This window comes from Helicoverpa armigera, chromosome 24, assembly GCF_030705265.1.
Source record: "Helicoverpa armigera isolate CAAS_96S chromosome 24, ASM3070526v1, whole genome shotgun sequence".
Classification (NCBI taxonomy): Eukaryota; Metazoa; Arthropoda; class Insecta; order Lepidoptera; family Noctuidae; genus Helicoverpa; species Helicoverpa armigera.
In genome coordinates this window covers 4,460,069-4,483,258 of record NC_087143.1, presented here as the reverse complement: position 1 = coordinate 4,483,258, position 23,190 = coordinate 4,460,069, and the positions used below count along the sequence as shown (strand labels likewise).

At 38.2% G+C, this 23,190-nt stretch overlaps 4 protein-coding genes across 4 annotated transcripts in view; 1 reads left to right on the top strand and 3 right to left on the bottom strand.

Annotated features, from left to right (window-relative positions):
* Nucleotides 1–226: 226 nt before the first annotated feature.
* On the bottom strand, nt 227–6,302 carry LOC110382724 (S-methyl-5'-thioadenosine phosphorylase). The gene is made up of 8 exons (XM_049850364.2): nt 6,113–6,302; nt 4,004–4,179; nt 3,196–3,333; nt 2,461–2,640; nt 2,046–2,121; nt 1,644–1,730; nt 1,199–1,321; nt 227–426 (listed from the first exon to the last, which is right to left on the bottom strand). The coding sequence occupies exons 1-8, from the start codon at nt 6,134–6,136 to the stop codon at nt 391–393; spliced, it is 840 nt and encodes a 279-aa protein (XP_049706321.1). The 5' UTR covers nt 6,137–6,302; the 3' UTR covers nt 227–390.
* LOC110382725 (cytochrome c oxidase assembly factor 7 homolog) lies at nt 4,821–6,038 on the bottom strand. The gene is made up of 2 exons (XM_021343399.3): nt 5,468–6,038; nt 4,821–5,289 (listed from the first exon to the last, which is right to left on the bottom strand). Exons 1-2 carry the CDS (start codon nt 5,850–5,852, stop codon nt 4,922–4,924), a joined length of 753 nt encoding a protein of 250 aa, XP_021199074.1. The 5' UTR covers nt 5,853–6,038; the 3' UTR covers nt 4,821–4,921.
* Nucleotides 6,303–6,532: 230 nt separating the features above from the next.
* On the top strand, nt 6,533–10,415 carry LOC110382722 (heme oxygenase 1). Its single transcript, XM_064041220.1, has 4 exons — nt 6,533–6,786; nt 7,112–7,244; nt 8,143–8,354; nt 9,762–10,415. Exons 1-4 carry the CDS (start codon nt 6,687–6,689, stop codon nt 10,049–10,051), a joined length of 735 nt encoding a protein of 244 aa, XP_063897290.1. The 5' UTR covers nt 6,533–6,686; the 3' UTR covers nt 10,052–10,415.
* Nucleotides 10,416–10,486: 71 nt separating this feature from the next.
* Nucleotides 10,487–23,190, bottom strand: part of LOC110382727 (uncharacterized) — a 59,277-nt gene continuing 46,573 nt past the window's right edge. Inside the window, exons 56-70 of the mRNA XM_064041221.1 lie at nt 21,745–22,675; nt 21,289–21,484; nt 20,860–20,993; nt 20,298–20,539; nt 19,611–19,813; nt 18,946–19,099; nt 18,115–18,350; nt 16,991–17,115; nt 16,351–16,545; nt 15,777–15,898; nt 15,067–15,215; nt 14,562–14,673; nt 13,594–13,725; nt 12,842–13,014; nt 10,487–10,971 (exon numbers count right to left, since the gene is read on the bottom strand). Of these exons, the coding sequence (XP_063897291.1) occupies nt 10,885–10,971; nt 12,842–13,014; nt 13,594–13,725; nt 14,562–14,673; nt 15,067–15,215; nt 15,777–15,898; nt 16,351–16,545; nt 16,991–17,115; nt 18,115–18,350; nt 18,946–19,099; nt 19,611–19,813; nt 20,298–20,539; nt 20,860–20,993; nt 21,289–21,484; nt 21,745–22,675 (3,191 nt within the window). The 3' untranslated portion in view covers nt 10,487–10,884. The remainder of the gene's footprint in view (nt 10,972–12,841; nt 13,015–13,593; nt 13,726–14,561; nt 14,674–15,066; nt 15,216–15,776; nt 15,899–16,350; nt 16,546–16,990; nt 17,116–18,114; nt 18,351–18,945; nt 19,100–19,610; nt 19,814–20,297; nt 20,540–20,859; nt 20,994–21,288; nt 21,485–21,744; nt 22,676–23,190) is intronic.

Sequence of the window (23,190 nt, the reverse complement as noted above, 5' to 3'; positions counted from 1 at the left end):
TGCCTTATGCAAAATTAGCCAGGAATACGCTGGTAAATAACTGTGGCCTTTATACATATCTGTTATATACGGGACCGGTATAGTTATCGGCACGAATAATGAGCTCTCGGCGGAAGAGTGGGGATCGCTTTGCGCACTGTACACTTAAGGCAATAAACCAATAAATCACTTCTGCGCAGGTGAAGGTCAGGGCTCAATGGCCGATGATTATAATAAAACATGAACAGTGTGTCAAAAGTGTATTGTACTAAACTACAAAATAAAAACAATTTGTTTGAGATAAAAAATATTGGTAAACTTCTTATAAAAATTAACGTGTGTAGGTATAATGTTATAATCTTATGGAAATTACTGTTCTTGCTTAATTCTATGGTTTCTTTGGCGCGAAGCTTATTCCTTCAGCATTATAGCAGAAGATACTTGCTCCTGTAACAAAGATAATAACACATTGTAATAATTACTGATTTCATAAACGGCTTATCCGAATAAGCTACATATATTATGAAAGCAAACGTTTGAAAATTTTACTAGTAACTCTAACTAATGAAAATGGCAACGGGACGAAATTGGTTACATAAAAGCGTTCTAACCATCATAAGGTTAAGTAACGTTTGGCGCGGTCGGCCCATGGACACCCATCACAACCAGGGGCCCGATTCTCCTAATTTTACTCAAGCGACATACGATTCGATTCGACTGAGATCCAATCACGACTAAATTACGATTGAAGCGTATGTGGCATTCCGCTATTTTTTCTTGGAAATAAACGTCTTTATCCTTTTCTGTCATTTAATAATGAATCATTTTGTCTGCAAATGATTGACGATTGCAATATGATTGTAGATCAAACTACCGTATAGACCAAAATCACCAAAATATCAGACCAATCGCAAACCAATCGAATTTGGTTGGAATACGATTGGTCTTATATTAGTAGCAGAATGCCCGATATGGTTAAAATTGCTATTGCGATTCGATTTCGTTTCGATTTCTATTCAATTTTGACATTATTAACTTAGGAGAATCGGGCCCCAGTCTTACTAAGAGATGGTAGGTTGCTCGGGCAACTGGGTTGCGGAGGTCAGCTAGACAGTCGCTCCTTTAAAACACTGGTACCTACTCAGCTGCATCCGGTGAGACTGGAAGTCGACCTCAACATAGCTATAGGCAGAGACAGATATATAACATAGGGACTTACTTGATGTGCACTCAAGTACTGGCGGTCGGTTTCAGCGGCCAACACCTGTACAGCATCAATGATGACGTCAGCTGCCTTCTTCACGTTCTTAGCGAACATCGCTAGCACTTCGCTTACTGACACCTGCAACAAAGAATATTGAGTGTGTGATGATGATATAACAATATAGGTAGAATTCTAGATGAATGGAATGTGCTCAGCAACACATTGCTGAGAAGTTTTTTCTTCAGTTTCTTAGCCATAACACTAGGAAGCGTTGAAAATTGTCGAGGGGAGTGTTGTCCAATGTAATTTGACGTGAAAAACCTTATTTATTGAAATAAATGAATTTGAGTTTGGGTCTGATACTACAGATCGTACCAAACTGAATGGCGGCTAGTTTGTGCCAATCAAAATTTCTCTTCTACCAACTAATTCATTATACATACAGACAGAAAGTACTCACAGACGTCTCATTCTCCCTCCAGCAGTCGTAGTCGGTGACGAGAGCGACGGCCGCGTAACTCAGACCTGCTTCCTTTGCTAATACAACCTGAATAAAAATAACTTAAAATAAATGCTTCGACCAGTTGCGGGAAATCCCTACTAATATTATAAATGCGAAAGGTCTGTCTGTTCATTAAATAGAGTTGACCTTGAGAAAGAACATAGGATAGTTTTTATCCCGGAATTTTGAAAAATTCTCTTGGAAACGCGATATAACCGAACTCTACGCGGGCGGAAGCTAGTTCAAAATATAATGTTTTACTTAAATTTACATGTTTTTCAAAACACTTTGTACCTAATAGTAATTAATCCTCTGAGAGGAGGAATTAATGCAAAATATAAAAAAAATCTAAGCAAATACCTCAGGTACTGTGGTCATGTTTACAAGATGGCCGCCCCACTGACGGTGCATCAAACTCTCGGCTCTGCTCGAAAATCTGGAAAATGAGAGGAGAATCAGGAAAAACACGCTCCTATTCTGGCTGTCGGGTGAAAATCAAAGAGATGAACCGCTGTTTTCCACTTTTTTATTACACACTAGGTAATTATAATTATGGCACTGACACGCGCAGCGTAGGACGTCCACCAACAAGGTGGACAGACGACCTTATAAAGGTCGCCGGAAGACGCTGGATGCAGGTCGCCTCCAACAGGTATCTGTGGAGATCTAAGGGGGAGGCCTATGTTCAGCAGTGGACGTCCTATGGCTGAGATGATGATGATGATGATGAATTATATACTGATTTTTAATATAGGTACATAAAAGGAGGACTTACCTAGGTCCCTGTATAACGACCGCAGTACCAGTCTCGTGGTACCGATACCCGCGGGTCCTGGCAGCCGTGATCATAGCATTCCTGGCTCGCTCGCAGAACGCGGGGTGCATCGGTAGGTGACACACACCCTTTGGCCCGCCTTCTGTGCGATCGTAGAATGTGCATTTGCGACCCCAAGTTCTGTAAAGTTAGCATTTGAGTTATACATGCATACATTGGTATTGGTAATAGGTAAGTACTACCGCTGAGTCCTTTTTTTGGTGGGAAATCATCAATTGACCCCTCCCGCTGTGGATGCAGCGCGAGGGAGTGTCAGACTCTTACTGAATAAAACCGAACACCGTTTCTTCTTAAGCTCTTTATGTACCAGGGCCGCGGTAACTCCTTCCAACAATCCCGCAGCCCCGGCAAGCTCTTAGGTCCTAAGTTATTGAGTCTTTACAATGGATATTTACAAAGGCGTTGGTCTGTTGTTACAAATCTGAATATGGTTGATGTCTGTAGCCATTAACAGGTCTAGAGCCATTTTTTCTAACAACAGAAACAACAATACTTCAATGGTTGTTATGTAAAGGTGCGTTTTGAATGCTAACTGCCGACCGCACATGCCGCGACTGCATGAAATCGGTCGACATCTGCGGGTATGTTCTGCTGCCGCTTCGATCCAAAAAGGTTTCGTGTAAATACAGACGAACAGTCGGCAGGTAGCATTCAAAAGATACCTTTATATATTACCTATCAATAAAGTCGTTCAATATAACAAGGTCGCCAGGTTTGTACTCCTCGACGAGCGACCCAGTGGCCGTGGTCGCCAGGATGTGAGTGCACCCCACTTGCTTCAACGCCCAAATGTTGGCGCGATAGTTCACATCGCTGAAACGAAAAAAGCAATAAGGAATGGATATTAATTATTATTAGAATTTTCTAGATAAGGAAGGTAGTTTGCATATTATAAGTAAAGCTGACTAATTACAGTATTTTTTATCTTTCCGTTATCAGATAATCTACAGTGTCATCTTATGTTAGCAGGATTCTTGGAAAGTATATCAAAAAATCTTTTTGATGTTTATCGTGTGTGTGTGTCGTAGACGATATGATTTCGGACTGGATGAACAAACGTGCTCTCGCAGACACAGCAAACCGCAGTAGATACTCATAACAAGGAATAGATTGGCATACATTCGCAGACAGCGAATAGTAGGTAAGCGAAACTTAACTTTCAATAGATCTAGATACTTCACGACAGTCAAATAAATTGACCGGTCCGGTCTGTATCATAATGCACCCACCAATTGATGGGTCTGTTTTAGATATATTTTTAGCTTTCGCTGCTTATGTATTTTATCTTTCTTTATGTAAAGTATGTATGGTATGCTTCTATAATATGTTAGACTAGCCAGCTAGTATTTTTTTCCCGGGGGAACTTGTATCCGTACCGGGTACTCGGGAAAAGTGTAGTTTCCAACAGTGAAATATTTTCAAATCGGTTGAGTTCAGATCAGTTGCATAGCCCTTAATTACAATCAATTTTTTTTTCTATTACCTTGGTTGAAACTGGTGTTTTCTCCCATGTCTCGCCAGCAATACACAGGGGACTCCTTTGATCTGACCTTCGATGAGCACATCGGATGGCTTGCCGAAGGGCGTGGTGACTTCTCTCTCAACTTGGTTCTCGAATAGTGTGGGGTCATCGAACCCTGATCCACCGATTATGCCGATCTGAGTCATAGATTATATTATTATTGAGATGAATATTCTTTTGGTATGGGGTAGTAAATAGTTAGGTATCTAAAATAAATGGCTTCCTTGCTAACTAACAATTACTAGTTTAGAAAACACTAGATAAATACGATTTTATAAATGCACATAAAAAACATAGACATCACAAGAGTTTAGTAACAATTTCAAACACAGCTATGATAGGATGATCCACCATGAACTTCTTTTTCATATCCGGCTTCATCATCAGATCAGTTCGACAGTACCGAATTATACACTACATACCTAAATCCGCAAATTTTCATGATACTATGATGATCCTTGGAAGATGGTCAAAAGAGTTACCTTAGATTCCATTATACATATAGGTCAACTAATAAGAGTGTTCACAGATTACTAAATAGTTGCGTGTAAATATATATAGTTTGCATATCTCATCTATGTAAATATGTAGTTTAATGTTTTATTACTATTGTTAATCATGCCTTATCATGATATCGTACTTTCTTATCTATGCATATGCATGCTAATCTGTTGGGCTCAGCTCAAAAATTTGTCACAATTTTTAATTTTAACTTTATGTGCGTATAAAAAGTTATATTGCCTTGCAATAAACTATTTAAATAAATAAAACTGCAGTATTCAGTCATGTTACAATAATTTATTTGTACATTGAATTTATCTACAGAGGTAAACACTATACAACTTTTAACATAAATGCAGTTTCTGATTCCTTTTTACATTATTTGCCATCTAAACCTTGTTGGAACTTGATCTCTTTGGTTGTTTCATGAGCTTTCTGCAATGCTTGTGCAATTTCAAAGAACTTCTTTGATTCATCCGGATTCTTTTCTACCCCATCACCTCTTTTGTACATCATACTGACGTTCGCACAAGCGTACATGTTTCCGAGCTCACAAGCTTTCTTAGCAAAGTTGAATGCTTGAGTTTTGTCAGACTTTATTAGGTACTCAATGTTAGCGTTTTTGTCCGGTCTGTGAGGGTTGAATTCTGCTACATTCTTGGGTACTCCAGTGAGATACATTCCGGATAGGTAGTGGCACGCCATTGGATCATTTTGGTCACAGCTTTTCTTGAGGTAGTTGTAACCTGAAAGTAAATATCTTTATCTTTAGTTATGCAGATTACTTTTGTTTCTCATTGTTGATGTTTGGGTATAAATTATTTTGAAAATTGGACTCTTTCACCTAGAATTCCAAACACAACAATAAACAGCAGATTTATGCATATTGACTGATAAAAACTTGTTGTACATTAAACAACTTACCTTTAGGGACATCTCGCGTTATATTAACTCCTGGTCCAGTGGCAGTCAGGAGCATACCAGCGTGTAGGCACGCTCCAGGCTCATTATATTCGCATCCTTTCTCAAAGTACTTTAACGCTTCGGCAGCATCACCCTTCTCCCGCCCACGACCAATCAACGTATAGTTCCCAATCTTCAGACATGATTTGCCAAATTTATAATCCAAACAATTGCTTTTAAACACCTTCGCGGCCTTGTCGAAATCCTTCTTTATTGCTTCTAAGTAATCACCCAAAAGATGACATACTTCCGGCTTTTTCTCTTTGTAACATCCAAAGCGGTATTCGATACCGAGGTTTTCTATATACTCCTTTACCTCATCTTCTTGCTTTAAGTCATAAGCCATCTCGATTTTGTAATATTAGATACGAACCCACAAGTGAGGTTAGATAATAATTCGGGAAATGTCAAAGTCAAACTGATTAGGGTTTATCAATTTATAAACAAACCCGTTAACATACTTTTTAATAAAATTATCGCCATTTAGTATTGAGTAATGCTGAAGCAGCTTTAACTATTATTTAAAAATTGTTACTGCAGAAGATCTATGTTTAAATTATATATTAATATAATTTAATTGCGATAACAATTTGATCATGTATTTACCTTTATCGCAGGAGAGTCACCCATTGCAAAGTTTTTGATAAACCACGCGATATAACAGCACTTTTACAACTAATTTTAAATGTGTATAGTCACAAACCGGCAACGTAATGTTCTTCAATTAATTTAATTGATAACAAAATATAACAAGCACTTCCTTACAAAATCACTACCACAGAATAAAAATATGAATATGAAGTTGATAAAAATCAAAACGCTCTTGTGTTATTTAATAACTATTTGAAAATGATAATCATTATTTTAATTTGATGACTTGACTTAATCAGTAATAATAATCTGTAGAATTATTTAAAATTAAATAATTTGTAGTAAACACATTATTTTTCTATATTTTGTGCACTTGAAGCAATTAAACGCGATGTCAATTTTTTTTTCAGTTCAAAATGGTTCAAAAACAGCTGATTGGTTGTATGTAGACTACAATTTTGTAAAAGAGTAATAAAAGTCAAAAAGTTATCTTGTTTTTTGTAATCACGTTGATGCCCTAGGGTTATTCAGGTTCAATATTCCGACAGTGCGGCCACGTTAGTGTGATAGAATACTGAAAACAGTGACAATGACGGAGAACGGTGATTTATTTACGACTCGCATGCGAAAAGCGACAAGAAAAATACATAACATCAGTGATGCTCTCGTCAATGCAAAATTCGCTCTCTGTAAGTCAAATGATAATTTTATTATTTAGTTTCTAAGTTTATTTCGCCCCGAAGAGTATATAACCGAATTGGAAAGGATTGCACAACAATATTTTAGACTATTCTTGATCCCATTGTTCTTTGTCGGTTTAGTAAAGTCATTTTCTAATAATACGTAGTGATTGCCGGCTTTATAAAACATGCAATTAATATAATACGTTCAAAATCTGCTATATGCTACTTACCAGAAGTATTCTACAAGGCAACAAGGCCGAATTAATGTACTTTTTCTCCTTTTTTTGCACTTTCTAGCCATTAGTTATATCTTAATTTGTAATTATTTCAGCATTACGTGATGAGGAAGTTTGGGGCGGAGGGCTGTTCATATTCTACCACATCTTTGGTTTCCTAGAAGATGCTAAGGAGAGGCTGCGTATGCCTGATTTTGACAAACTCTTTGTCAATAAAGCTCTCTACAGGTTTGTAGTTATTTGGCGTCATGTAGAGATGGGTAACTCAGGAGTGATAGATAAAAAAGATATATATCTTTCCGTTCTGATCACTCACTCTTTGTATCAGTTCAAATCCGAATGTATCAGTGTATCTTTAACAACTCATTCAATCGTCGTCCGTTTGTATCTGTGTTGCACACGCACACACAGCGTTGAGCGGCTCGCGTCACGGTTTCTCATCGGAAAGTCCAGACATCTCTTTCGCACTTCCCTACTTAAAATGTTCTGTCTCACTTTCTCGATACCGAGAATAAGTGTTTGACCATTATTTTTATTTATTTATTCGTTTTACACAGCTTTAACAGCCAATTACATAAATCGTAAACTTAAATTTAAAATAAAAAAAAATAAACTTAAAAATATTATAAACTGATATACGAATCTATCTATCCTAAACGAATCTATCACTCTTAGTTCGTACTGATTTAGTGATACATTGGATTGAATTGAACGAAGCGAGTCACTCAGAGCAACAGTACAATGTCACTCGCGGATTCGAACTGATACAGAGATACAAAAGAGTGATACATATCCCAGTGATCAAAAGATACATATCAATCTTTTCTTTTCAATGATACGTTTTTCCCATGTCTAGCGTCATGCCAAGTATATCCTCTAACAAGATCTCTTGCATGTTTTTTCTTTAATTGATGTTTAAAAGCTAGTGTTTCTCGATATAGTTTGTTACCTGCTTAGACTCTTCCTAACATAAATCAGAGTCTGAAATTCTGAAATCTGGATGGATAAAGCTACATAACACTGTTAACAGCAAACATAAGAGAACCCAATTCATACTTAATTCGTCAAACTTTGAGACTTCCAAGTATGTACTTACATCTAATTTTACTGTTTTCCTTAATTCCAGGAAGAAGGCATTTGAAGATGACTTAACACACTACTTGGGTGAGAACTGGCGTTCAATACCCAAAGCCATGGCTCTAGAGAACTACATTGAGCACCTGCAAGAGTTGGAGCGGTCCAGCCCCCAATTACTTATGGCTTATGTATACCATTTGTATCTGGGACTGCTGAGCGGTGGTCAAATCCTGGCTAAGAAACGCAGGGTGTTTGGCGATGGTAAATATAATTTTTGTAATTATTATCACAATTATATAATTCACTTCTTGTTTCTTCTGCAATGATATATTTTTTTTATCTACTCAGCCTTGTAGCTTTAATCAGATTTGATGTAATAATGGTATATGATAGGGCATAATTTAATTTCTTGTCATATTTCGGTCAGACAGTTCTCTATAATGTCTGCGTCAGGACCGCCGTCACAAATCACCGATCCTCTCGAAATACATATAGAGAGTTGCTACCTAATTGCTACCAGCCACCATTAGTTGCTACCAATTGCTACCCTTGTGGTTTTGAAGATATTCAGCATCCTAAGGTGACAGCCATTCTGATATCAGGATGGCTGTCACTTTTCCCAGTGTGAAGAAACGGCGCAAAAGTATTGAGTTTTTTTCACCCAGAGTTGCTACCTAATTGCTACCCTCCAGAATTAAATTTTAGACCACATCAATTTCGTGGATAAAAAGATATTTAAAAAATGAGTTTTTGCACATAACAAAAATAGATTAGCAAGTTACCATACATAAGCTAATATGACAGGTAGAATATAGATAGCGTCTAACTCAAAAGTACTGTTTTGTATTGAACTGTCAACTTGCTAATCTATTTTTGCTAGGCGCAAAAACTCATTTTTTAATATCTTTTATCCACGGAATTGATGTGGTCTAAAGAACAATGTCAGGTCTCGGCCCAATCAACTTTTAAAACTAAATTCTCACGGACACAAAGTTCTTTACTACAACGAATATAACGAAATTGAAGATGATGTTAATGAGTATGGGGAAAACGAATAAAACTGTTCAATTACTGTATATTTTTTGTTTAATTTACTCTGTAAAAATAAATAACCTCCAATTTACAATGTCTGAATAATTTGGTTTTGAGAAGTTCAATGCAAAAGTGGAAAACATAGAAAAGCTTCTGACATTAAACTACACAAAAAACTATAAGAATTTTCACTGTCCATGAAATATTTTTATTGAGCCTAAGTTACTATGGACGTCTGACATTGTTCTTTAATTCTGGAGGGTAGCAATTAGGTAGCAACTCTGGGTGAAAAAAAAAACTCAATTTCTTCTCACTGGGAAAAGTGACAGCCATCCTGATATCAGAATGGCTGTCACCTTAGGATGCTGAATATCTTCAAAACCACGAGGGTAGCAATTGGTAGCAACTAATGGTAGCTGGTAGTAATTAGGTAGCAACTCTCTATATGTATTTCAAAAGGATCGGTGATTTGTGAAGGCGGTCCTGATGCAGGCTCTATAATGCTAAAAATCATCATATGTACACTGCCAATATGTTAAAAAAGTTTTAAGCAAATAAAAGAAAAAATTACAAACCATTTTTCACTGTTTACCACAATATAATAAAAGTTAACAACATCCAAAATCTTCATTACAGAAAACTCCAAAACGGTAACATACACAGACAAAGTGACAGATTTCACTGGAACTGACATCTCGCAGCTTAAGAAAGATTTCAGACAAGCCATGAATGAGATAGCCGATAAAATGACTGAGGAAGAAAAAGAAGCATTTATAGAGGAAAGCAACCAAGTGTTTGTAATGAATAACTTGATTGTCAACTCTGTGGGAGGGCAAAATAAGGTTTTATATAACTTGTTATATAAATTCTCAGCTGTAGTTCTAGTTGTGGCCAGTGTTATTGCAGCGTATAGAATTTGTAAGTGAGGCCAAAGATGTATGTATCTGCAAAATGTAAGACAATTATGAATAATATTTATCTATTTACTTGTACTTCCAATTTTATCTTGTGAGTTATACTTGATAATGCCCTTACTGATTTAAGAATAAAAGTAGGGGATTATAAGACGCTCAAATACGTATTAATATAACTATTAATATAAAGCATATCCTACATGTTGTAGTTAAAAGTTTTTAAAATATTCAATAACCTGTCAGTCACATAAGATATAACTATGAATATAGGATTGTATCTTTCTTAGAAAATTGTGTAGTTACATTATAATATTAATATTATTTGTTTCCAAGATTTTAAGACTTATTTAGTTAGTAATAAAATCTTTGTTATATACTTTGTACTTTTATTTGACGCCTGAAACTTTGTAGTCAAATTTTTAAGGATGGATCAAAGAAAGACAAAAATATACAAAAGACATATTTTATTGCCTCTAATCATGTCAAACTTAAAATTAATTAAATATGTACACAGCAAACATACTACATGTCTACATAGTCACTGTATTTTAAAATAAACACTACCGTTAAGTAAATTAGGTTGCAAATAAGTTGTCATTCTTAAAACATATTCTGTATGTACTTATTCCTTAAATTAATTGAACTATTAAACTACTTGAACTTTAGGCATTCTTATATTTAATCATAAATATAATTTTAAAGTATTCCATAAACAAATTGTATATTTTACAATACTAATTTAGTCAGGACAAAATACTCTTTTAATAGTTGGTATATCATTTTCAAATGTTTTTGTCTAGTAGTAAATCTAAGAAGAGTGTTATTATTTCTAGTTTGGCTTGTTATTATCTGAAGGATGGTAGTGTAGGAGGCTCCATAGCCATGTCGATCAGTTCATCAATGTCATCCTGGTTGAAGAATGATAGCTCCAACTGTGAACAAGACAATTTAGTTAAAAGATGGTAAAATTGCAGGGAGATTTAGAGTATTTCATCAAGAGGAACTAGGCTGATCGGGTAACTGAGTTTAAGAGATCGAATAAGTAGTCCCTCCAAGTTAGTAAAACACTGGTAGTTAGCTTCATCCAGTGACACTGGAAGACAACCAACACATATTTTGGGAAAAAGCTAGATAGGGAATGATAATTGAGAGGTCTTTTAAGGGTTCTTAAGTACTACTCTTAAAAGGAAAACATGAAGCATGATTCCAATAAAAACAATAACTTATTTTCATATAAATAACTGGTACTATACGTTGCCTAGTAAATGATAACCTTTCAGGTCATACACGTGTTGGCATATTATCTGTATTATCTTTTACGTTCCAGATTTTGAATATTTTTTTGAAAAACATATTTTGATATTTTCATGTGATGCAATAACTACCTAATTATATTTAATAGATAGAGGTTTCCAAGCACATTTGGTACATCAGTATAAAATATAAGTAGGCTACTTTTTGTTTCTGAATGGAAGTAAAATCAATTTAATGAGATAATATTAGAATAGTTATACAGATCAGAAAAGAGTTCGTGACTCTTCGTGGCTTTGAAAGCTGACAAAGTAAGTCTGACAACCAGTCTTACTGTTGGAATTGGGTAGGCCGGGTTACTGGGTTGAAGTGGTCAGATAGGCACGCGCGTTGTAAAACACTGATACTCAGCTGCATCCGGTTAGAATGGAAGCCGACCTCAACACAGTTGGGAAAACACGCTGGCTGCACGGGTTCCGGCCGCTGTTGAGGATGTTCTCGCTTGGCTCCTGCTAGATACTGACCAGTCGCTGCGTATCAGCACAGACGCGACACGCGAGGCGTCCCTCACTGCACTCGCAGCGCGGCGGCGACGTGCAGCGTGTGGCCGCGCTGGCTGCACGGGCTGCACTGTTGCTCGTGTTCTCGCTTGGCTCCTGCTAGATACTGACCAGTCGCTGCGTATCAGCACAGACGCGACACGCGAGGCGTCCCTCACTGCACTCGCAGCGCGGCGGCGACGTGCAGCGTGTGGCCGCGCTGGCTGCACGGGCTGCACTGTTGCTCGTGTTCTCGCTTGGCTCCTGCTAGATACTGACCAGTCGCTGCGTATCAGCACAGACGCGACACGCGAGGCGTCCCTCACTGCACTCGCAGCGCGGCGGCGACGTGCAGCGTGTGGCCGCGCTGGCTGCACGGGCTGCACTGTTGCTCGTGTTCTCGCTTGGCTCCTGCTAGATACTGACCAGTCGCTGCGTATCAGCACAGACGCGACACGCGAGGCGTCCCTCACTGCACTCGCAGCGCGGCGGCGACGTGCAGCGTGTGGCCGCGCTGGCTGCACGGGCTGCACTGTTGCTCGTGTTCTCGCTTGGCTCCTGCTAGATACTGACCAGTCGCTGCGTATCAGCACAGACGCGACACGCGAGGCGTCCCTCACTGCACTCGCAGCGCGGCGGCGACGTGCAGCGTGTGGCCGCGCTGGCTGCACGGGCTGCACTGTTGCTCGTGTTCTCGCTTGGCTCCTGCTAGATACTGACCAGTCGCTGCGTATCAGCACAGACGCGACACGCGAGGCGTCCCTCACTGCACTCGCAGCGCGGCGGCGACGTGCAGCGTGTGCCGCGCTGGCTGCACGGGCTGCACTGTTGCTCGTGTTCTCGCTTGGCTCCTGCTAGATACTGACCAGTCGCTGCGTATCAGCACAGACGCGACACGCGAGGCGTCCTCACTGCACTCGCAGCGCGGCGGCGACGTGCAGCGTGTGGCCGCGCTGGCTGCACGGGCTGCACTGTTGCTCGTGTTCTCGCTTGGCTCCTGCTAGATACTGACCAGTCGCTGCGTATCAGCACAGACGCGACACGCGAGGCGTCCCTCACTGCACTCGCAGCGCGGCGGCGACGTGCAGCGTGTGGCCGCGCTGGCTGCACGGGCGCCGGCCACTGTTGAGAAGCGCCGGGCTGTGGGCCTGTCGCCGCGGAGCTTGGCGCCTGCTAGGATTGTACCTGAGGAGAACATTGATAATTATAATGACGGATTTTTCATTTAGCGCCAGTAAAAGTGTCTAAGAAGTGGCAAGGGAGAGATAGACTTCAAAACGATGTAGGTATGCATTTTGGATCGATTGTGTGAAAGATGACATAAAATAAGTCATGTAAAGCCCATAAGAGTTATACTAAATGGATTCTACATACTAGTTTCAGTTAAGTCTCAATTATTATTGAACATACTAGGTAGGTAGGTTAACATATAGAGAAAACTAGAAAGGACCTAGAATCGAACCCTGCGGAACTCCCAAAGATGACATAAGTTTCTGTAGATGTTTAACGGTGGAACCCATCATTTTTGTTACATTATTTACATACCAAAATAGACAATTAAAAAGCTCGTTTCTTAACACCAATATGTTGAAGTTTTGTCACAAGTTTTATATGATGAACAGAATCGAAGGCCATACTTAAGTCTAAGGATTCTTGAGTAACTAATCATTTCTTGAGAAGTCTAAAAATATATCTTTTAAGTATAGACCTGCAATATGATTTAAAAAATTACGCATATATGTATGTATTAAATAAATAAATTACCGTTAGTTTCCATAGCCAGGGAGGTACAAAGTCCAAGCTTCTCTTTGGGCAGTTTAACTTGTTTTCTGAGCGCTGCGTCTCCTTTTAGATGTTCGTAATCCTTGTTTGTGTACGCTAGAGTGTTGTCCACACCTAAATGAGGAAAAAATATTTATTAAATAGTAACGAAGTTGTTGATAAAGTCTTTGAACCTTAATCTGAAAAGCAATTACAATTTTTACAGAATTAAGCTAACCCAAATCCTGATTGACTTGAATCCTACTAATATTATAAACGCGAAAGTTTGTATGTATGGATGTATGGATGTTTGTTACTCTTTCACGCAAAAACTACTGAATGGATTTTAATGAAACTTTACAATAATATAGCTTATACATCAGAATAACACATAGGCTACAATTTGTAAACATATTGTTCGAAATACTAAACCTGCGCAGACGAAGTCGCGGGCACCAGCTAGTCTTTCATAAATGTAGGACTTTCAAAATAAAACGACATTATTATCTAGTATCAGCAGTTTCTGGTAAAGTCACTAAATATAATCTGTCAGAAATTATAAGCAACCTATCGATAGCATTACCTATCGGATAACTAACTCACACTTTATCGGTAACCAATGAAACAGCCTTATCGAATAAAGTAATTCACACGTCACACATTAACATTCAATTATTCAAAAGAGATCTATGACTGAACTTTCATCTTTAGAGCCCTGTGCTTAAAGCACATTTTCATCATCAGCCTATCGCAGTCCACTGCTGGACATAGGCCTCTCCAAGTGCACGCCACTGAGATCGATTTTCGGCTTCTCGCATCCAGCTCCTGCCAGCCGTCTGGCGCAAGTCATCACTCCACCGTGCCTGAGGACGTCCTACACTACGTTTGCCGAGGCGCGGTCTCCACTCTAGAACTCGTTTACCCCAACGGTTATCGGTTCTTCGGCTAATACGGCTATAACAGCTACTCACCGAACAGATACTTGGCGGCTCGCTTCTTGGACAGCATGAAGTCATCGTCCATCATGATGTGTAACGTTACTGAGCTCTCCATCAAGTTGTGGTAGATCGTCGAGTAGTCCAGCTGGGTAAATAGGTGATGGTGAGTTTAGTCTTTGATATGAAGATTTGAGATTTTTTGGACGGTATATCAGATAAAGATAAAGATCGTTTATTTTATCATCAATGTGCTCTTGTTAGCGCATAAGGGTATCGGATTCTTAATGGCAAAAAAAAAAATTGTTATTGTAGATACTCGTTGCGCTTTTATAAAAAAAATCCTATTCTAGAAGAACAAAGGGTAGTTTTTGTCAAACTTAATGGCGGCTCGCAACTATCTTTCGAGAATCAATACGTGCGTGTGGCAGTACGTAAAATAGTTTTCAGCGCAGCGGAACCACAATCAAGTTGAATTTTACCGCTGATCAGTTACGCTTGTCTGACAGATGACTATGAAAGGTGTCATTAGCACACTCACCCGCATGAAGGAGGCGACACACTTGGAGCACGGCATCAGTATGAAGGTGCGGGGCACGGCCGCGCGGAACGGCAACTGTGTCGCGAAGCTTAGCGCCGCGAACATGTCCGCACGGTCCGTGCGGTTAGCGCGGACTAGGTCGGACTTGTCTACATAAAAGTGATTAGAATTATTAGTACCAATAGCACAAATTATAAGAATACTTAGGAGCCGTTTCATAAGGCTTTTCCATGGATATTAAACTGAGGACCTTTAACTTGATCTATAGCTCAAACCACTTATGACTAGGAATTCAGAATTCATTGCTTTCATATCGTAAAAATATAGGAACGAATTGAGCTGGGCTATTTCATAACCTTTTTTAACATATGTATATAACAGTTTAATAAAAGTTTTGTGTTGTAATTTTTGGCTTATATTGCCATCTACCAAAATGATCCTTAAAAAAGAATCCTGGCCAATAATTGTTTCTTCTTCTTCCTCCTGCCCTGTTCCCAATTTTATTTGGGGTCGGGGCAATATGTCATCCTCTTCCATTTTCCCCTGTCACTCGTCATACTGACACTCACTCCCTTCCTATTCATGTCATCTTTCTGGCAATCCATCCATCTCTTCTTAGGTCTTTCTCTTCCTCTCCATCCATCTACATTCATACTTAGCACATACTTTCACCAATAATTGTTATACAGTCTAAAAATATGAAATCTTACCGATGATAAAGTTGTCCAAATGCTGCGATATCTCAATAGAGTTGGTGAACACTTTGTTGTTGACGTAGAGAGCGCGTGGACGATGGTATACGCCGTGACCGCCGAAACCTACTATCGCGTACCTGACGAAATAATGTATTTGTAGTAATCACAATTTAGCATGAATTTTAATGGCATAGAAGTCATGCAAGATAATGAATATAAAATGTAAAAGCTTCGTTTAAATTTTGACATGATTGTGTTTTCCGATTAAGTAGAATGTTTTTTTTTCAATTGAAAGTTTTCCTCAACCCCAACTAAGTTACATAGACAACCTAATTGGCAACCCCTTGGTTAGACTTTTTGTCAGACTTTCTAGATTCTGACTACCCATTGTTATTGGTCTGATCATATCATCCTCCTGCCCTGGGGTAGACCGATTTTCATTTTGCAAATCGGTCGTCTGGTTTTGAGAGTACTTTAAAAAATAAAAATAGAGAACCACGTAACTTCAAGATCTTGTCCAAAAAGAAGTCCTATGAAAGGGTTTCCTGAAAAAGGTATTTTTTTTTAATTCATCAATATTAATTCTCACCTATTATCCGAAAGTCCATTAGCCTGCAGTTTAATATCAAAAGCTTCCACAAAGAGGTCCATATTCTTGTTTTTCCTCAAGTTCTTGTTGCAATGTAACGCTTCTACTATAAACACCACGTCCGTTGAGTTCGGTATGTATTGTAGCATGTGGAATGAACCTTCTTCGATTATATCGCCTTGCGGAGTTGTGCATCTGGTGAAAGGAAGAAAGTAGTGTTATAGTTGACGGTAAAGTTAATAGCGGCTTGTAACTAACTTCCGAGTAGTGGTACTCGCATGTGGCCCTTAACCTTCTCGCTTGTTGATACGCGAATAGTTTCTGGGCAGTGACTCGTGCATACCGAGCCAAAACTTTAGTTTGGCAGAACTATACTTAGATAATTTGACATTACATCTAGAAGTTTGTAGATAGTACAATTTAGGAGCAAAACTGGAAATTATAATTTTAGAACTGACTCCCAAAATTCAAAGTTGGTTATTTTTAAATTATTTTTTTTATAACTAATCCTGTTCATCAAGCCATTATCATTTGCATATGGCAGTAGATCTATACTAATAAAATAAAGAGCAAATTGTTTTTTGTTTAATTGCCTATTTGTACACTAAAGGCCCTGAAACTTAATATACTATATACATACTGCAGACAGTGATCAGGCATGTGTGTCGGCACGTGTTGGTGCAGACACAGCTCGCGGTACGCGCTCGCCAGCGCACACGCCGCGCCGCCAGACACGCACTCGCTGTAGAACGATGCCGCTGGGATCTGACGAATATTTGAGGTATTAATAAACGAAGTTAAATGAAAAAAACATTGATTTAAACTTGGTTGGTAGACAACACTTTTTGAACGTACAAATTTATAAAAGACGGTTCCTAAAACGCAAGGAACGAAAGGACAGAAAGGATACTTAACAAGCAAGCAAGTAAACATATAAGGGTGTGCATGAGGATATACATATGGTCGTAAATATAGGAGCTTATAGAAAAAGTACATAAATAAGTAGGTCCATAAGCGAGTTTATAAAGGAAGCACAAATAGTAGACAGGTAAACAAGGTACACAAGGAAGGACATAGAGGTACTATATAGGGGTGTGCATAAGGGACTACAAAAGGGGAGAACATAGCGAAGCACAAAGGGGAAACACATAAGGTAGCTTATAGGGGGTGTACATAAAGGAGCATTTAGGTAGAGAACATAAGGGTGTACATAAAAGAGAACATAGAATAGGGGAAGGACATAAGATCGATCCATAAGAGTGCACATAAGGTAAGTACCACAACAGTAGATCCACCAGTGTTCTTTATAAATCAAACAAGGAGTCTATCCATACTCACAACAGAGAAACACGGATGCAAAGGCGACACTTTATTCTGGAAGAACTTCTCGCATTGCGTGTCATTCTTCGTGTCTTTGTTTTCTATAGTGGTTGGGGAAGCGCTGGGTACGATGTTCCACGCGTGGCCCAGCGCTGGGATAGACGTGGTGAAGGTATTGTTGGGCAAGAGAAGATCGTCGTATTGCTCGTTGTTTAAGAATATACAGGGGGAGTACAAAAAGGAATTTAAAAAGGGAATGCATAAGGGAGTAAACAGGCAAACATCAGGGTATTTATGGAAGTACATATATATATAGGGGTTATATTTAAGGGAGTCATAGGGAAAAGGGACATAAGGGCAGTCCATAAGGGTGCACACAGGGGTAGTACCAAAACGGATCCATCATTGCTATATAAAAATAAATCAAAGTCTATCCATACTCACAACAGAGAAACACGGATGCAAAGGCGACACTTTATTCTGGAAGAACTTCTCGCACTGCGTATCATTCTTCGTGTCTTTGTTCTCTATAGTGGTTGGGGAAGCGCTGGGTACGATGTTCCACGCGTGGCCCAGCGCTGGGATAGACGTGGTGAAGGTATTGTTGGGCAAGAGAAGGTCGTCGTATTGCTCGTTGTTGTATGTGCCTAGGAGGCCGCCGAGAGTTGCGTAGTACCAGCCTGGGGAATTATGGAATACAGATTTATTACTTTAATATAGTTATCGGCACGAATCTTGAGCTCTGAAGGTGAACCTTTTGTGGTATGAAGTGAGGCGCTGGGGCTGGCTAAAGCGGTGATTGGCCCGCAGTGCATCTCGTCATAGCCGTCACTCGGGATTGGTTCTTTGCTAATAAATCACTTCTGCGCAGATGTAGGTCAGAGCTCAAGATTCGTGCCGATAACTATACATCTTTAGCGGAAATGACACAAGGCTAAAACTGAGCAAGAATTTAAAATACAAAATCTACTAAAAAATTGAATCGGAAAATTGCTGCTGAAATAAACAGCATAAAGAAATAATAGCAGGCCTTAAGCTGCTCTAATAATGACGTCGCAAATATTCAGACTTCAACCTTGAACGAAGCGTTGGACGTTGGCTATTTGCCCGGTTATTAAGATCACATCGCTATTTGATATTCAGCCTTACTGCCTAAAGCTCAAGGTTCACATTGTAACACATACCTCAAGCTTGGAAGTTGAGCATGACCGTCTACTGCCATTTGAGACTCAACCCTATTGTTATTGGCGTAAGGTTTATATACGACACACATACCTGAGACTTCAAGCTTGCACGTATGGAAGAGCAGGTTGCACTGTATGTCCAGTCCGTTGTAGCCTTGCACGTTGAGTGTGTCTGTTTGTCTGTCTATTATAAGACCGTCTACTAGAGCAGGCAAGCTTAGAACTGTGCGCCCGATTGATACCTCCTGTAGACAGATAAAAGGGGGAAGAAGAGTTAGTTTGAAGTTACATTATATGTCCTGATCATAGCTGGCTGGATTAGTTTTATAAGCTGAAATAAGTAAGGAATAAATGTTACATGCTCACACAAATCAAGATTTTTTTATTTCATCATCATCATTAATTAAAGAGCCCAGCTCTTGTCGGTGCAGCTCCTTCCATTTACACCTATCTAGCGCCAACTCCTGAACTTCCTTATACGTCACAACCTTCACCTTTTCTTTATTTATCACAATATACAATTATTATTATAGGGGAACCTAATGCAATAGTGTATTGACAATTTTACAGTTACTTAATGTAAAATAATCTACACACTTAAAATTAAAAGTATGTTCTTAGACCTGTTTGGGCCAGTAAATAATTGGCATATAAAGAGATTTTAAAAAAGACATATCTTCTGGAAAATTATTAAGAAGTTATATAATTAAAAAACGCCAAAAACCTCAAGACAATCAAGCCATACAATCCACCTACCTCATTATAAAGATCAATATGCACCAAATTCCTTCTCGTCAGCACTATCAAGTTATACCGTCCCTGATCGTTGCTCTCCATAAGCACGGTGAAGTTGTCCTGTCTATAATCCTTGCTGAGCAGGAAGGTACCGGCTTCAGATATAGTGAATACGCGCTTGTCGAATGTCACTAGAGTGCCTTGGCCGGTCATCATTGCCATTCCTGAGAAATTATGGGAAAAATAAATGAATAGAATATTTAAAATATCGGCTTTGTAGCATGTTGATGTACTAGGTATATGCCTATATTTCAAGAAAGTATCAGGTTCGGATTTAGAATGTTACAAGAGTGCTTTGGCAAGCAATTTACAAGAGCTATCATTGCCATTTCTGAGAGAAAAATTAAATGTAGATGTGGTGATTAGTATAAGAATTTAATATACTTTAGGTTTAGAGATTAAAACATATATAAACCGCAGTAGAAACTGAAATGATGGAAAATTATGAATTTTGACAAGTATTATAGATGTCTAAAAATCTTTTCTTAAACTCAAGTCTTTAAAATAGTGAAATGAAAACCTTAGAGAATGAAAACTCTGTAAGTTTAGTTATCATATACAAACCTATTATCTATTGTAACTTTTTCCAAACTAACACGTATAAACCCACACCCCTCCTTTACATCCCGCATTCGGTTAAAAACTTACCAGCAAAAGGCGGCATCAAGTTATCAAAGTCCATATAAGGTCTGATATCATAATAGAACGACCAGATGCTCTTGTTTGTAGTCAGCCATTCGTCCATAAAGTCTTTGACCATACGGTATTCAGCTATTTCAGTGAAGTCCGGTGTTCGGTTGAAGGCATGCCATGACATCGGTAGCTTTTGTTCTAGAAGGATCGCTCCCGTACGGGGATCGAATATGAAGTTCGTTTTTGGTGTTCGGTGTCTGAAAGTTGGGAACAGTATTATAATGGGATTTGGAAAGTTACATAGAGAAAAAAAACAAAACGAACGGTATTCACTAGATTGAATGTTTAGAAAAAATATTAAGGTTTTTGTCATTATTTTTATTTACGAATATTGTACTGCACCATAAACCACCATAAACTATATGGGGTACCTAATTACGAAAGCAGAATTTGGAATTTAATTTCAGATATGGTAAGGTACACACAGGTTAATATTTCAGTTATGCCTAGGTGGACTATCTACCCAATTATTGGAGTTCAGGTTAATCAAACACAGTGTATTCTTAAATATACTTACAGTTCTTCATACTGTAACGCAGTCTTGGACATATCAGTCAGTTTGGCGTATAGGATCTCTCCAACAGTTTCCAAAGCCTCACCAATCAAGAAGTAATCATACCACCACTTCAGACGAACGTAAGCTTCTTCATACTGCAAGAAATAAAATACATAAGACTACCGTTCGAAATACAACCTTACATAATTGACATAGAGTATGAAATCATTTGGTATTCATTTGGTACAAAAATGACAGTTGACTTTCAACTGTATGTCATAGCATATAAAGTTCAAATCCTTTTGCAAACGACTGTCTCTTCAAGCTGCTCAAATTCAAATTAAGAATCGAACAATAGCCTTTACTGTATTGCCTGTCACATACATTACATACATACACAGATCATTCTAATTTCAACCTTATTTACAAAAAAATAAAGTTCAAAATCACCTTTTCCCTAACATAGACCACTTGCTTAGTCTTCAAGAAGTTTTGCCACGCATTCCTGAACTCTGCATACAGTTGTGTGAATTCGTCCTTGAAAGGTATGTACTTTTCTATCTTAGACCAGACTACGTTGAACAGTTTCTTGCTGTATTTCTTTATGTTTGTTATTAAATCATTGTTCATTAAGTCTTTGTAGATGCTGAAAATAAAAAGTTTTGGAGGTTAAATATAAATATTTTTTACTTCGATGACTTTATAATAGGTCGTGCCATGCTGTTCTCGATGTTAAGATAAAATAAGAAGATAGAGAGATTGATACAATTTTTTAAAGGTATGTAAAGTATTGATTTGGTTAGCAAAATATTTTTTTAATATCTGTAAAACTGTTACCTATCTGTAACACCTTGAATTTTGAATTAAGTATAATGATGATGAAGTATATAATGATGAAACACTTACCGATCCATTTCATGTCCAAAAGTCGATACATAATTGAAATAAGGCGAATCAGTCAACTCTTGAGTCCTATTATAGAAGAAGTCCATAACACTCTTCCAAACAGTGAACACAAACGACTCGGTATAATGTAAAACCTTAAAGAACAGCGGTTCTATCGACTTCAAGACTTCATGCCAGTATTTCGAAAGTCGATTCGTCGCATTCACCCAAGTTTCTTCCCAGTACTCCAAAAACTTCATATGTAAGTCTCTTATGAAAGTATCGTATTGCAAAATCATCGCTTCTAGTCTATCTGATACTAATTCCATGAAATCGGCTTCCAAAACTTTGTTGACGGATTCTAAGAAGTTTGCATACGCCTTTTTAATTGAGTCCACAATGTATGTCAAACTTTGCTTTATCGATTGGCTAGTATTACCCATCATACCCCACATATCATTAACTATGCCTGGTAAACTTTCCAAATGGTTTCTTATAGCCATTTCGTCTAACACGTAGTAAGTGAATTCGACAATATCTTTGACGTAAAAATCGTTATGGCTGTAAGATTGATTCAAGAAACGTTCGAACTCATCCAAATCGTCTTTGATTACATGTAAGTCATTCAAATCGTCTAAAAAGTCCCTGATTCTCGGTTTGGCATCCGACCAGATATTTTTGAGTGCTAAATGGGCTTCCATAGGCATTTCTTTTATTATTACAAGTGTATCGTTAACTTGGCCGTACAAAAGTTTTAATGTATAAACTGCTTGGGATTTGACTTCGCTGAATATTTCTGGACGCCATTTCATAGAGCTAGTGAGTAATCGGGAGTGGTTCAAACGAATGTATGAGGCAAGGTCAACGGTTGTGACGTCATCGAAGTTACGCCAAGAGTCGAATTTGGCGTAGCGAGTGTCTACGATTTGGCCGATCATGTGGTATGAGATATCTGGAAGAAAAGTTAATAATAAATGCTGCGTCCTGCTTTTTTAAATAAATAATATATATAAATAATATTTTCTTTTGTTTTTATGTAAGTACCTGTAGTGTGTAATCTGGTGTATTTAATGTAAATGTTGTGTTTACCCTTAATTGGCATATATGTCAGAATAATGCTTAAGCTTCTATGTATGTATTGTGTATGTGTATGTATATGCTGTGGGTGAACCTAATAATAATAAATAAATAAATATAGCAAAAAATATAATTCAATGTATTTAAGTTTTTTTATCTATAATATAAAAATGAATCGCAAAATGTGTTGGTAAGCGCATAACTCAACAACGCCTGGACCAATTTGGCTAATTCTTTTTTTGTTGTGTTTGTTATTGTCAGGAGAAGGTTCTTATGAAAAAAAAATTGGGTAAAGTAGAGAAGTCAATGACGGGAGCGAAGTCGCGGGCAAAAGCTAGTAAGACATAAATATTACCGCATGATTTTTAACACAATTTTTTTTTGTAGTTG

Bases quoted from the DNA above. Each gene is read 5' to 3' on its own strand.
- LOC110382722 (XM_064041220.1), top strand. From the start codon at position 6,687: ATGACGGAGAACGGTGATTTATTTACGACTCGCATGCGAAAAGCGACA. The intron at 7,245-8,142 runs GTTTGTAGTTAT...CCTTAATTCCAG, and splicing joins GTCAATAAAGCTCTCTACAG to GAAGAAGGCATTTGAAGATG. The intron at 8,355-9,761 runs GTAAATATAATT...TCTTCATTACAG, and splicing joins ACGCAGGGTGTTTGGCGATG to AAAACTCCAAAACGGTAACA.
- LOC110382725 (XM_021343399.3), bottom strand. From the start codon at position 5,852: ATGGCTTATGACTTAAAGCAAGAAGATGAGGTAAAGGAGTATATAGAA. The intron at 5,290-5,467 runs GTAAGTTGTTTA...ATTTACTTTCAG, and splicing joins AACGCGAGATGTCCCTAAAG to GTTACAACTACCTCAAGAAA.
- LOC110382724 (XM_049850364.2), bottom strand. From the start codon at position 6,136: ATGGGTGACTCTCCTGCGATAAAG. The intron at 4,180-6,112 runs GTAAATACATGA...TCTATGACTCAG, and splicing joins GTGACTCTCCTGCGATAAAG to ATCGGCATAATCGGTGGATC. The intron at 1,731-2,045 runs GTATTTGCTTAG...ATTTTTATTCAG, and splicing joins ACATGACCACAGTACCTGAG to GTTGTATTAGCAAAGGAAGC.